General features: G+C 36.9%; 1 protein-coding gene across 17 annotated transcripts in view; it reads left to right on the forward strand.

The window, feature by feature from the left end:
- Positions 1-15,590, forward strand: part of MCF2L (MCF.2 cell line derived transforming sequence like) — a 404,366-nt gene that overhangs the window by 366,975 nt on the left and 21,801 nt on the right. For all 17 annotated transcript variants that reach the window (XM_074192062.1, XM_074192063.1, XM_074192077.1 and 14 more), the window contains 9 exons: positions 3,088-3,202; positions 6,285-6,404; positions 7,012-7,203; positions 7,795-7,986; positions 8,922-9,081; positions 11,524-11,594; positions 12,380-12,456; positions 13,880-13,946; positions 15,207-15,322. In XM_074192062.1, coding sequence (XP_074048163.1) covers positions 3,088-3,202; positions 6,285-6,404; positions 7,012-7,203; positions 7,795-7,986; positions 8,922-9,081; positions 11,524-11,594; positions 12,380-12,456; positions 13,880-13,946; positions 15,207-15,322 — 1,110 coding nt within the window. The remainder of the gene's footprint in view (positions 1-3,087; positions 3,203-6,284; positions 6,405-7,011; positions 7,204-7,794; positions 7,987-8,921; positions 9,082-11,523; positions 11,595-12,379; positions 12,457-13,879; positions 13,947-15,206; positions 15,323-15,590) is intronic.

Consider the following 15,590-nt stretch of genomic DNA (forward strand, 5'->3'; position numbering starts at 1 on the left):
GGTGAATACCAGGAACAAGTACCAAGAACAGAATGAAAACTACTAGAAGAGGACTTTCCAGTTGATTGGGTATTTGGTTAAGTGCTGGTAATAAGAAGCTTCTCTCAGAGAACTTATATAATGTTAAGGAGAACACAGCACATAGCCAGAGAGGTTTATACATAATAATATGAGCAAAGATATTAAGAGAGACTTGTCATAGAAGAAATTGAACCTTGAAAGAAGCTAAGCACACTCAGAAGTAGAGATTACATTCCAGACACAGAGGGTGACCTGTACAAAGTCCTACAGACTTAAGAAAGAGAATTCTGATTTCAGGTAACAGATAGAGGGAACATATAGTGTGTGAAGCAGAGCAATATAAAACGTGTCTGGAAAAGTCTTGAACCAACGTGAAGGAAATTAATTGCCAAGCTAAGGAGATTATATTGTCCTTGTGGCAACTAGAGGTTTTTGAGAGCAGGAGTGGCAGGGTCAGACTTGTGTTTTAGAAAGATTCTTTTGTCAGGTAGACTAGATAAGAGAAAGGAGAAGCTGAAAGCTAGGAATCCAAGTAAGTTGTTTGAGTAGTCCAGTTGAAAGTTAGGATAGTTTATTCATCCAGGGTACAGGCCATGAATAGAGAGGAGACAGATCCAAGATACATTATAGCTATAGAACCTAGAAGACTTGAAATGGATTGAATTTGAATGAAAAATATAAAATGGAGAGGAGGAAGTTAAGAGAATGATGCTGAAAAATATGAATTAGAGTGTCCAAAAGGATAGTAGCACTCTCTACTGAAATGTGCAAGTTAAGAGAAATAATTATAATGGAAAAGGGTAGAGGGAAGAATAAATTTGGTTTTGGATGATATGCCTATGGGATTTTTATCTACTTTGAACTCTCAGAAATTGCAAGATTAGAGACCAGGACATGGGTGCTGAATATTTAGATCTAAGAGGCATCATATCTATATCTAGGAGACTTCATAAAAATTATAAAAGAGACTAAGAGGAAGTCAGACAAACAAGAGAAGACTCAAGAGAGAAGAATGTCCTTAAAACTCAAAGAGGAGGAGTATACAGAAATAAAGAGGTGGTTAAGACAGTCAGTAAACAATTATTAAACACCTGCTATTTCCTAGTCACAACTAAATTTTGGAGATACAAAGAAGGGCAAAAGAAAATCTCTTGAAGATCTCACAGTAAAATAGGAACAGCAACATGAAAATGATGATTTACAAACAAGATATGTATATAAGATAAATTGGAGATCATCTCAAAGAGAAGGCACTAATTTTGAGGGAGATAAAGAAAACATTCTTGAAGGAAACCTATAGACAGAGATGAAGAAAGCATTCTATGCATGGAGAACAGTAACACTATCACATACAAGAGAGAGATAAAGAAGGATGATGATTGAGAAAGAACTATCAGATTTAGCAATGATGGGAATGTTTCTAGCCTTGGAGAAAGCAGTTTCAGTCTCATCATGAGAACAGGAGACAGATTGCAAAGGGCTGAGCACTGGGTGGGAGGAGTGGATGTATAGGCCATGAGTATATATGATTTCCCCACTTCTGCCTGAGAGTTTGATTGTAAAAGGAAGATGAAAGGTGGGATAACAGCTTGAGGGGATGATAAGATCAAGTGAAGACTTCAGGATGGAAGAAATATTGAAGAAAAATTGAAGAGACAGTAGGATAAGACTGAAAATTAGAAAATAGACATGACTGAAGGAGTTCCTCAAAGAAATAGAAGAAGCTAAGACCAAGAGCACCATGGTATATAGAAGAGTCATTTCTTGTAAGGGAATGGAACAAAGTAAGAAACAATGGGGTACAATATAGAGGTAATATAAAGTAGGACAAAGGAGAAAAAGAAGCTCAAGATTTAGGACCTCTTTTCTCAGTCAAGTAGGCTATGTCTCTTTGGACAGAGAAGAACATGGAAATGGAGTGGGAGCTTTAGAGAAGAGTTATGAAACCGTAATTATGGAGAATGTAAGATAATGTCACTAAAGGCTTGCATGTAGTGATGAAGGCCCAATTAAGATTAGAAGACATGAATATATTTCATCCAATAATGTTCAACTGCATTGTATGAAAGGTTTAAGACGATAGCTATCATGGTAACTCAGGGTTGGTTTGACAAAATATGGGTGTCAAAAGACCAGGGGGCTAGATGAAGTAAGCAGGAACACAATGCGCAATGGAATTGTTTCTGTGGGACAGAGATTAGAAAGGGATCCCTAAGGTCCATTCCAGATCTAAATCTATGTTGTTGTTTTTTTTAATAAATAAATTTTTAATTATATGTAAAGATAATGTTTAGTATTCATTTGGGGGGGGGGGTTGTGAAGCTATTAGAGTTAAGTAATATTCCCAGCTTGTAAGTGCCAAGTATCTGAAATCAGATTTGAATTCAGGTGCTCCTGACTCCAGGGCTGGTGCTCTATTCACTACACCACCTAGCTACCCCTTAGTATTCATTTTTACAAAATTTTAAATTCCAAATTTTTCTTCCTTCCTCCCCCACCCCTGTTCCTACAATGGCAAGCAATTTGATATATATGTACAATCATGTAAAACATTTCCAAATTAGTCATAATTTTGAAAGAAGAAGAAAACAATAGAAAATACAGAAACAAAAAAGAAAGTCTACTTGAAAATAATAGGCATTGATTTGCATTCAGTGACCAACAGTAGATAGCACTTTCCATTAGGGGTCCTTTGTAATTATCTTGGATCATTGTATTTATGAGAAAAACTAAATCATTCTTAGTTGATCACCATGCATTGTACAGTGGGCAATGTTCTGGTTCTGCTCATTTCACTGTGTATCAGTTCATTAAATCTCTTTTTTTGTGACTTAATTAAAACCTTAGGAGCCTCTCAGAAGCTATACAATAGAAATGAAATAATTAATACTTTTAGATGACAAATGAAATATGCTATTTTGGTTGAATTCACTGTGTCTTTTGTACAGTCTTCTATCTCCCCATGACAACTGAAAAGGATAGTAAATGATTTACCTCTGAGGGAGAATTTCATTTGTCACGGTCTTAGATATTTATATGTCAAATGCTTCTTACCCTTCCTTTTAGACTTTTGGATCAGCTAAAGGAAACAGAAGCTGCTTTTGATGAATTTTGGGCTAAGCATCAACAGAAACTGGAGCAATGTCTGCAGCTCCGGAATTTTGAACAGATTTTCCGAGAGGTGAGTGGCCCTAGGACTCCATTGAAACTTAAGATGCACTCCTAAATATTGCACTTATCTAGTTGTGATTTTTTTGCTAGAAGGTGGAATCCTCAGTTTCCAAGTTTCCCATATATAACTACATATTTTACATTCTCTTTACTTTAATAGACAATTTTTATGAGTCACTGTGCCCTGCCCCCCCCAAAAAATCATCCCTTGGTGGTCCTCCCTCTGGCGCTGACACTCCTCAGATTTAGCTAGGTTGGGTCCTTGCATGATAGATACACACTCTGTTTCTATGCTTTTAACTCCAAAACTTTTCAATTGAAGGATCTTGCAGGGGTTGGGTTCTTTTGATGTAACCTTCGAGAGCCCTAAAGAGGCAACAGTGTAGGTCTTAAATAGAAGAATGGAATTAAAAAAAGCAGAAAACCCTCCTATAATACCGAATAGTACATGGTATGCTGAGGTTGCTCAGTATCTCAGTATTTAGAGGAAGGGAAGATCATATCTGACCAAACCATGAGGATCAGAGAGAGAGAGAGAGAGAGAGAGAGCGAGCATGAGAGTGTGTTAGTATGTTCAAAGGAGGAAATCAGTTTAAGGCAGTTGACAAAGGAGGAATCTATAAAAGAAGTGGGTTTAAGGTGGACCTTCAGAACCAAGTAGTAGTAGTAGTAGTAGTAGTAGTAGTGAACAATTTGCATTAAACCTAAATTTGAGTAAAAAATCATTTTGATTTGGTGGTGAACAAGAAGGATGTTAAATTTGGTGGGGAAAAAAGAGAACACTGGTGACGAGCTTTCTTTCAGTCTTTGTTATGTTTTAATTGTCTTTTGGGGATATACTTTTGTAACATCTATTCTGGATGTTATGACATATCAGCAATTTTATTTAATGAGGGATGTTCTTCACTTGTTGATATATAAAGTAGAGGCTTAAATTCTACTATTTGTGAGATCTTTTTCAGGTATGAAGCAAAATATAGCTAAAAGAACATTATAAAGATTGACCTGGAAGTACTCTGAGCTTTTTCACTTACTAGCTGGGTGACTGGTTAAGTTTCTTAACCTCTTTAGACCTCAATTTGTAAAAGAAGAGAGTTGGACTAGATGGCACCATGACTCAGAGGGTTCCTTGATAGAGATTCCAACCATCTACAGAAAACATAAGGTTAAACAGCATTTTTAGGTGATTTATTGTTTTGAATTATCTGTTTTATATATATATATATATATATATATATATATATATATATATATATATAAATATATATGTTATATAAATAATATATATGTTATATATATAATATATATGTTATATACATAATATATATGTTATATATATAATATATATGTTATATACATAATATATATGTTATATACATAATGAATCTAAAGTCATTTTGAGGGGAAGCTCTAGTAGCTGAGAGGAAGAAAAGGGGTGCTTTGTGAAGGAGGAGGTATTGAAGTTGAACTTTGAAGATAGTCAGGAGATGTAAGGGAAAGAGGCAGAGCAAATAGACTCTTACAGAATCTTTAATAAGACCAAATGAAACAAAAGTTGTTTAATTTGAAAGGAATGTGGGCCCAGAATATTCATTTCAAGCTCCTGATTTCAATTTCATCCTTAGTTGTCTTGTGAATCACTACACTCTAGTGGCTAACTCTTGATTTTTGCAAGCTTCTATGCTTATCTCTACCATCAAAAATGCTGAAGTATTAAAAAGTCAAATCTCAGGATTTAGAAATGCTGTTAAGCACTGCAGCAGAATTTCATGCCTTTATCCAAAGAGGCCAGCTCCCTGTTCTGCAGAATTGGGCAGACCTCAAGAGGCAACAAAATCACTTCTCCTGGCATCGTGGTAATGCTTTTCTTTGCTTTGTAAACTTTTCTGTATGAAGATTAAAGGAGAAATGAAAATTGAGTGATTTAAAATGTAACTTTGGTTCTAAAAAATCACCATATCTTTGGTGATATCATGATACACTGAGAAGACCTGTAGACTTTGGAGTCAAAGACCTCAGTTCTAAGCTGGCTTGGCCCTTTAGAGAATCATGTAGCTATATTTCTCTCTCTCTCTCTCTCTCTCTCTCTCTCTCTCTCTCTCTCTCTCTCTCTCTCTCTCTCTCTCCTGTAAAATGAGAATGATAATTTTCCTTGCACTGACTCATAAAGCTGCTTTATGAGAAAGTTTCTAAATTGCTATGTAAATTTGGAGGGGCAATTAATCTACACCTATTTATTGAGCACCTTCTCTGTGCTTTATTGATATAAAAATAGTAAGTGACAAAGCCAGCATTTGAATGGACATCCTCTGATTCCAAATTCATTTCTTTTTCTAGTGTATGGCAATAAATTCTTTATTGTCATAATTTCTGATAACACATGAATACACTGTATAACCTTAGGCATTTCACTTAACCTAAATTTATCATCTGTAAACTATCCTTTTATTGTTTAGTAGTGTCTGACTCTTTGTGACTCCATATGGGATTTTCTTGACAGAAATACTGAAGTGATTTGCCATTTCCTTCTCCAGCTCATTTGATAGATGAGGAAACTAAGGCAAAAAGAGGATTAGACGACTTGCCCAGGGCCATACAGCTAGTAAGTGTCTGAGACCAGATTTGAACTCAGGAAGATTAATCTTTCTGAATTCAGACCAGGTGCTCTATTTTCTTTACCAAACTAGAGCACATAAGGCAGACAAATTAAATGATCTGAAAGGTACCTTCTAATGTTAAATCTATGATCAAAGGACAGTCCTCTGAAAATATTTTAAAAAGTTACCATTTTGATTAAATAATAAATTCTTACTTAACTTTTCTCAAGTAAGAAGTTTTGAAAAATCCTACCCTCTGGCATGCCCACATTGCTAACTTGACCTCTTTATAGCTTATTACTAGGATCCCACCAGGCAAACTAGATCTTTGGATTATTTTTCTTTATCCTTATCTCTCTAAGTTTCCGTAGGAAAGTATGTTTTTTATGTGATTACTCCTAAATGTGTTGATACTAGTGGAAGTCTCTTCATCCCAGCCTTCACTGACAGTGACCTTGCTCTCTCTCTTTTCCCATTCACTCCCCTTTCTCCTAGGTGAAAGCCATCTTAGACCTCGAATCAGAGAGGTTATCAGCCTTTGCCGTTGTGGGAAATAGCTTCACTCATGTGCAGCACTTGCTGAACGACCTTGCTATCTTGGAAGAAAAATCCAATGTAAGTCATACAATGTGTCAATTCCACAATTAACTTTTAATATCTAAAGTTTAGGGGGTGTCTGATTAATGGAAAATGTTTTATTCTGGTACCTAATGTCCAAAGTTCATTTTGGAAAAACAGGCTACCTATAACAGTCATTGGGGGTTTATGTTGACCATTTCTACAATGGCACAGTGAGATTTTATAACTTAAAATTTTATTATAACTATTTTATAATTATAATTATTCTAAATATATTTACTCTATCACTTAAGTTCATCTTACCAGAAGGACTCTGAATAAGTTGGGAATTAGCTTGATGTAATCATTCTCCATCTACCTGGATTCTTCATCCAGACCTTTTCAATACAACTGAATTAGCAATGGAAGGCCCCAAATGAATGAACTTTTGATGTTGTTGTTTTAGCCTTTCCCATCATATAAACTAGCTCATTCCTATCTGGCTACTACATGAATCAGGGCAAAGAAAAATGTCACTCACATACATCTTGGCCAAAGATATCCTAATCACAGTGTTTTGCCTTGCCCTGAAAATATTTTCCCAAATTGTGTGTAACCCCAAAAAAGCCCAACTGATTTTTTTTATGATGTTTTCCTTTTTCAGGAAACTATAAATAAGGCTAGGGCCTTGTCTTTGGAAGGTAACCAGCTGATTGAAAACAAACATTATGCTGTGGACTCCATCTTGCCAAAGTGCAACGAACTCCAACAACTCTGTGATACATTCATATCGGAGTTGTGTAAAAAGAGGAATCTTCTCCAACAGTCATTGGAGCTTCATAGACGTCTGGAAAAAGTATGTTGGGAAATGAAAGCCTCTTACTTAAAACAGCCCAAGCATGTGATCCCACACCCTCAATTATTTCTCTTCCTCTTCAGAGTGGTATCAATGATATTTCTTTGAGAATGGCATCATGTCCAGGCTTGTTGAAGTTCTATATTTTTTCTCTTGGGATCTAACAAGCATTTTTTGATATATTTTATATATTTGTGTAATTTAGTTGTGTGTTTATTAAATCTGGTTGTGGCACCTGATTGAAGAGCTGGCAACTCATTGCATGATGCTAATGTTTAATTCTGTCTGCTATTTAGCTTTACAGTTTATTTTTCCTACCGTAGAAAATAACACTGAAGAATAATCACTTGACTTCAAAATATAGTCTTCCATCCTAGGAAATATGAAGGATATAGAGGCAAAAGTATATTGATTCAGTGTTTTGGGTCATATTTCTAAAAGTAAAGCATTCCTTGCTTGCTATACATTCATTAGTGAAGAGTCGCTTTCATCAAAAAATATGCATACAAAAATAACAAATTTTAAGCACCTTCCAGGGTGTTTCACTGAATTCTTCTTTTCTTTTCCCCCTCCTGTGTTTTATGTGTCTAGTCTATGAAATGGTGTGATGATGGTATTTACCTGCTAGCTTCCCAGCCTGTGGACAAATGCCAGACTCAAGATGGAGCTGAGTTAGCCCTACAAGAGATTGAGAAGTTCTTAGACACTGGTTCAGAAAACAAAATCCAGGAAATAAATGAAGTTTACAAAGAATTTGAAAATGTTCTCGATCCAGAGCTAAAGGTAATATCAACATTTGACGATGGACAGAACACTTTTTGTGAATGGTTATTTTCATAATTTAAAAATATATTTTAACCCCACTCAGGGCCAAATAGACATATTTCCTAACTCTTAATATTTTACATTATTTAAATTTTTTTAACTTAAACAATATAAAAAGCATTTTTGTACACAAGGCAGAGCCCTAAAAGAGAATTATTAAGAAATTGTCAACCTCTCTTTCACAGTGCTTGATTTCAGATATCGAAATAGACATATGTAAATATAAAATAAATTATACCCAAAACTTTCTGAAAGTATTTTATACTTTGATTTTTAAGAGACTTCAGATGTTATCAAATCCAGTCTTCCTCTCAGTGAAAGACTATCTTCAACAACATCTCTGATAGATGACCATCTATCCAGGTTCTGCTTGAATGTTTCTAGTAATGGGAAGTTGATTACTTTGTATAATTCCATCTTATTCTATTATTGGTCAAGCAGTTACTTTTTTCTTCATTCAAAATCTACTTCACAACAGCTTCTCCCAGTTGGATCTGGTTCTACTCCCTAAGCTCAACACAGAATACAAATATACCTCTACTTTCTCCTAACAGTCCTTCAGATAATTGAAAGCAGTTTGTTTTGATCCTTGGTCTTTTCTTCTCCAGGATGAACAATATACAGTTATCAACCTCTTTTGCAGTCCTCTCTCTACTCCTTGGTTATCAATGTCTCTTGTCAGGTACATCACCATGAACTGAGTCACAAGAGTTGCTGCAGTGTTAATAGAAATGTTTAAAAATACAACTTTTTAAGGAATTTATTTTGAGACAGGTACTCTGCTCTTATGACCTAGTTATGGTTTCTTTTTTCATTTATTGAGACTCTAATCCTTAAAATCAATCATTAGAAGCATGACTATGGAGTTCTTAACTGGTATGCTATCATTTCAGGAGCATGTGCAAAAGATCTTTCAGAAACAAGAGGACATGGAAGAAATGTTCCAGAAGAGAAAGGCGAGCCTGAAGAGACTGGCAGCAAAGCAGGCTCGGCCAGTGCAGCCCGTGGCACCGAGACCTGAAGCAGTTCCAAAATCCCCCTGTCCTTCTCCAGGTAAACTTGTCGAATACTGTTCATTCGTTCAGTAAGTGTACTGAATCCCTGATGTTGCTTGAGGCATGTTGGGATACACATGAAAAATATAAGGCAAAATAGAGGCACTAGTCATTAGCATCTGTCTCCCCTTTACCATTGCTGCTGGCACATTTCAAGTCAGTCAACAGGCTTTGTTAAGCCAGGAATTATGCTAAGCAATGAGGTTACAAAGAAAGGTCAAAGTCAGTCCTACTCCCAAGAAGCAAACAGTTTAATGGGAGGATGGGGAAATGCAAATACCTTTATACAAGCGCGATATATATGGGACTGACTAATCAGTCAATCACTATCAATTTATTAGACTCTGTGTAGATACTATGCTAAGTGCTGAATTGTGAAGAAACATATAAGATAGTCCCTTTCAGGGAGCTAAGAGTCTAATAGGAGAGAAAACATGTAAATAATTTTGTACAAAGAGATAGATGTGAGATGCATTGGAGATAATCAGCAGAGGGAAGGCACTAACATTTAAAAGGAATGGAAAAGTCTTCTTGCAGAAGAACCCCATTTTAACAAAGGCTTGAAAGGCATCAAGAAAATCAGAGGCAGAGATAAAGACAAGAGAGCATTCCAGAGTCAGCCTTGTAAAGGTCTTCAATCTCCTTCCTCCCTGGATGATTATATATGAAACTTCACTGAACCCCTCCAGCCCAGGTTCCTCTCTCCTCTTCTCCTCCCTCTCCTTTGATGAGGCACATAGGTAGTGTCAGGGATAGAACATCAACCCTGGAGTCAGTAGTACCTGATTTCAAATTCAACACTTATACTAGCTAAGTAACCCTGGGCAAGTCACTTCACCCTGTTTGCCTTGTATCTCCAGTCCTGATCCATATCTGACCACTGAACCCAGATGGTTCTGGAGGAGAAAGTGAGACTAGTGACTTAGCACAGCACCCCCTCACTCAATTCCAATTCACATGCTTGTCATGGCATCACCTCCCTGTTGTTTTTTTCTTTTTTAAATTTATTTAAGCCAATGGAGTTAAGTGACTTGCCCAAGGTCATACATTAAGTGTCTGAGGCTGGATTTGAACTAGATTTGAACTGAGGCCCTCCTGACTCCAGGACCAGTGCTGTATGCACTGTGCCACCTAGTTGTAACTCCTCCACCATGTCTTTTCAAGAATGAAAGATAAATATCATCCAAAATACAACTTGGCTCTTATTTGTTTAAATAGTTTACCTTGCCTACCAGAGAAAACCCTCTCTCCTTAGCTTGACATTCAAAGCTTTTTGAGTCCTACCCTATCCCAATCCACTTTTCCAGTGTACACTCCTCATGCTCTCTACTACAACCAAAATAGACTACTCATCTTATTCATACCCCTCTCCTACCTTGACCCCTGCTTTTCTCTGCAATAGAAATTATTTCTTTCTCCCATTTTGCAATGTGAAATCATATCCATCTTTCAAAACCCTGCTTAAAGGCTGCCTACTCCATGAAGCCCTCTCTGATCTCCAATTGGAAGTCGTTTTTTTTGTCTAGGTTTCTTCCACGTGGTTCTCTTTTCTTCTATAGCACACCCTATAATAATAATACTTCTAGTGACTAGGAGCTTGTTCCCCTTTCCTTAGATTCAATGCCGTAGTCTCTCAATCCAGTCAATCAGTCAGTTCCATCTACTTTATTTTATTTTTTGCTTTTTTGTAGGGCATTGGGGTTAAGTGACTTGCCCAAGATCACATAGATATTAGGTATCAAAGTGTCTCAGGTCTTCCTATCTCCAGGGTCAGTGCTCTATTCCCTGCATGACCTAGTTACCCACATACTCAACATTTATTAAGCAGACACTGAACTTGCATTATAGGCATTCAGAGAAAGATACAGTTCTCTTTCTCAAGGATCTCACATTTTAATGGGGTAAATTATATACAAACAAAAGATATATACAGGATAAATTAGGGGTAATCAGCTAAGGAAATATATAAAACTCACAGGCTTTGATTATAGCTTCATCTGGAATGAGTTAATCTTGAAAAAAGATAGAGGGAGGGAGTGAAACTCATTCACTCCCAGATCTACCCATTCCATCCATCCTTCTTCAGCCTTACAAGTCCTGATGGGAAATAAGCAGAAGCCTTCCTTCCCTACTATGCCTAAGAGAGATGAATAGCTGGTTTAGAGGCTTTGGAAGGAGTCTGACCTTTCTCTCCCTCTACCTTCCTTGCTATAGTCCCCAAATGTACAGACATTCAAACATTAGTGGTGGTATTGACCTAGACAGTAAGAAACTAGGAATAGTAAGCACATTTGTGTTTCTAGTTCATAGAATATGTAGGAAGACTGACTGGAAAAGTAGGAGGGGTTCAGGTGGAGGGGAAAGACCAGACCATTGTACCTAATCAAAACTCTCCAACCAAAGACATGTATTGCAATAGGCATTGTTTTTTTTATACCAGGTCTTCGAAGAAGTTCTGAGAGTGCACCTGAAAGCCACATGATGAAAAGAGAAAGCTTAAAAAGAGCAAAGGTAGTACATGATTATTTTCTCTCAAAATTCTTTTTCTTTACCATACTCCTCTGATGTCCTTGGCTACCACCCCCCTCTATATGTATTGTCTTCCTTTATTAAAATATGGACTCCTTGAAGGCTAGTAATGGCATTGGCATGTGTGTTCCTAGGGTTTACCACACTATTCAGCACATAGCATTCATTCGTTCATTCTCAAATCCTTTTATCTAAAAGTTGGTCTGTCCTAGAACTTCCTAATAAGCTAATTAATTATCATCATAATAAGGCAGTTCCATACATCTTTTCATTTTCCTTACTTTAGAAACTTCTTTTTCATTGTTGAGGTTTCTGGGTCCTTATAGGATTTCTATCCAGTCTGGCACAAGGAGCAATCTGTATACCATGATAACCCCCTTCCCCTTTTTTTAACTTAATGGTCACATCTAAAAATTTCTATTCAAGGCTATCGACCATCTAATGCTTTCATTTAGACCCCATGACTGAGTTATCCACTAGCTAGAGGCTTATTCTTCTGATTCTTTTTAAGTAAGGAGAGCATGAACAGGATTCAGATCTAGCCATTGAGGAGAAAAACTGGAACACAATAGAGAGCCGTAGGCTCTAGTGGCTTAAAAAAAACAAAAAAGCAAGAAATCCAAAAAGCAGCATGAAGGTCCCTGATTAAATATCCTTTTTTGTTTTAACCTGATCTACTCCAGTGTTGGTCTAGTGCCACATTGTAGGCACATGGTAGGCACTTTATAAATCCTTATTGATATATTGTTTCTTTTCTTCTATTTCAGAGTGAAAGGAGTGATAGCCAGCAAAGCAAAAGTGGTTCAGTGATGGAAGATGAAGAAAATCTGGCAATATTGCGAAAGTAAGTTTTGCCTCAGTCAGTACTGATTGCCCCTGAGTGGTTCAGGACAACGTAAGTAATATCCAGGCAGATCATAGGTCCCAGTAGAACTTCTTAAGTTCAAAATTCAGTGTTGAAATTCAGAAACAGTGTTGAAATAGAACATAGACAACTAAGATAGAGATTCAGAGCTAAGGCCTTACCCAATGACTGAGCAAACTAAAAAAGAGAATTGGAAAAATTGTCACTTTATTACTCAATTCTGATAAGCAGATAAGTTGCTTTACTTCTGCAACTTATAGATCTGCAATTTCCTTCCTAATTCTGCAACATTGATGTGTGCCCTTTGACTAATTCTGAAGTTCACCCATTCTCCAGTTGGTCATTATTATGCATTTGGCCAGATATCAAATTAATCTTTGGAAGGAGATATCTTTGGATTGAAACCACCATAAGATTTAGCAGAATTCATAAATGCTAATAGGAAGACAGTGGCAAAAAGTGGATTAGTGATTGAAGGAATGTGCTTTTGCAGAAGTCAGCTGTACATCCCATGAGGACCAGCTTCAAACAATATACAATAGAGGTAATTTTCAAGAATCAGATATAGCTCTACCATACCTTCTTTCTTTTTTTCTTTTGGCAAGGCAATGGGGTTAAGTGACTTGCCCAAGTTCACACAGCTAGGTGATTATTAAGTGTCTGAGGCCAAATTTGAATTCAGGTCCTCCTGCTCTATCCACTGTGCCACCTAGCTGCTCCTCTAACAAACCTTGTTGGGAAAAAGACTGAAGTAACAGAGACCCTATTGGACTTGCTCTCATAAGACACAGAGTATTTGTATTCAATCCTTAATAATTTACAGAACTAACAAGTTGACCTTGCCATTGGGTTTTGGAGTTTAGAGTCTTAGGACCCAATCCTAATAAGAGGAATAGTTGGAGAAATGACTCTTGCACCATCCCTACATTTCTAATTGAGGAAAGATAGATTTAAAACAAGAAACGACCTCAATGTCCTTCTCTCTTACTTATAAGTGGAAGAAACCCAGAGAGGTTGTAACTTGTCCAAAAATTCACAGATTGCAGAGCTAGAATTTGAACCATGTTCCTCTCATTCCTAATAGCTTCTTTTATTGTGCTATCTATTTCTGCATTCTGAGGATAGAATGGAGTTAGAGCTAAAGATTCCTCAGGTATCCCCATACAATTAGGTAGTGGGAAAATTCCACAGCTTTCCAAGGTTTTTGGGAGTCATCATTCACACAATACCTCCTCTTCTTGACAACTGCCTCCTCACAATTTTGGAGCCAAGAACATTATGAACTATCTGCATCAGGGATCTCCTGCTGGCCTCCAGAGTCTTAATCCTCAGACATCAATGGTCTTGCATGCATTTTTAAAGGACTTTCCTATAAAGAGTTAATATCTTTTCTTGTTTCCAGGCATGTAATGAATGAAGTTATTGAAACAGAGCGAGCCTATGTAGAAGAACTCTTTTGTGTTCTTGAGGTGAGAATATACATTCTGTTTTGCTCTATTTCCAAGAATTGAACTGGGAATAGAATTGTAGATAGTGAAAATATCTTCTTTTTATTTATTAATTTTATCATTTTTAGTGAAGAAATTATGGAATTGTTTCATATTCTGTGTACTTACAGCCAAATATGTGCCTCTTGGGTCATTCATATTTAAATGTAATGTGTATTATTTTTAAAATAATGTGCCAGGCATGATGGCATATGCTCACTTGACACATTATCAGGAAAGGTTGAGACCAGTAGATTGCTTTAGCTCAGAAGATCTAGCCCACAGAAGGGATAAACCAATCAGATGTTCTTACTATGTCTGCCACCAATATGACAAGCCCTTTGGAGGAGACTCATTGACCAAGGCAGAAGACCTGAATTGTACCTTGCTCCCCATCACCATTTCCAGGGTTCCTTCTCTGTCTTCATCACTCAGCATTAGTATTCATTTCTATAATCCAATTAAATCCTGGTAGCTGGTGTTTTCAGAACCCCTCCTCCATCCAGGTCACTCCCTTCCTCAATGAGTTCAGTACTTGGCTCATAATTTTTCTCTCCTCCTCAACTCCTGTCCTCATACTAGAGGAATTCAGTACTCTCTCTTAGTTTTTAAATCTATTTTCTTCCCATGACCTTTAGCCACACACAAAGAAGGTCATACACTTAATCTTGCCATTATTCACAAATGTACCACCTCCATGTTCAAGAATTCAGGAAATGCCTTATCCAAAACCCAATTTTCACTGTTCTTCTCCCTTTCCATACAAAATTTTACTCTGTTCCCATGGTGACTACCAATCCTTGACCCCTCAGTTCTCTCCAGGACATCTCCCCTGCCCTTCACACTCTCTTCTTTTCCCCATATTGATCCCTTGATGAACTAATTCAACTCTACATTGTCCTTATCTTTTGTGTCCCTGTCCCCCTTGTCAGGTTCATGAGGGCAAGGCCTATCTTTTGACTCTTTTTATATTCCCTTTGGTTACAACAATGCCTGTTCCATTTCTAGCCTGGGTGAAAAAAGGGGATCTCAATATCAAAAAGGAAATTAAACAAAACAAAATAACACAATATACTAACTTTGTTTCCTAGCTATAGACATAGCACCTCTCCCCCCACTAAATGACTTTCTACAGTTGGCCCAAGATTTATGTTGACCGCACCTCTGTTGGTCAGCTGAATTTCATGAGCCAGAGACTAACTAGAATTAAGGGTTACTAACCTGCCTCTTTCTGCACCATAGGGATATGCTACAGAGATGGATAATCCTCTAATGACGCATCTCATTTCACCAGCCCTCCAAAATAAGAAGGATGTCCTATTTGGGAATATGGAGGAGATTTATCACTTCCATAACAGGTTAGGGGCATTGTTCTTCTGGGTTTGAGAAAGTATGTTGTCTCTTCTTCTCCTTAAAGTAAGTAATATATCTTAATGTCTTCCCTATTCCTTTAAAAGGGTTTGAAGTTGAAATCAACTATCCTGGATTATATCATTTGCTGATTTTTTTAAAATTATATATTGCTTTTGGTTAAAAGATGATAGTACAAGATTACAGAATGTAGTAATGGATCCTAGAGCTTTGCACATCTATTTTTGTTGTTGTTGTTTTTACAAGGAAGAGGGG

The sequence above is a fragment of the Macrotis lagotis genome, chromosome 6, assembly GCF_037893015.1.
Source record: "Macrotis lagotis isolate mMagLag1 chromosome 6, bilby.v1.9.chrom.fasta, whole genome shotgun sequence".
In the NCBI taxonomy this organism is placed as follows: Eukaryota; Metazoa; Chordata; class Mammalia; order Peramelemorphia; family Peramelidae; genus Macrotis; species Macrotis lagotis.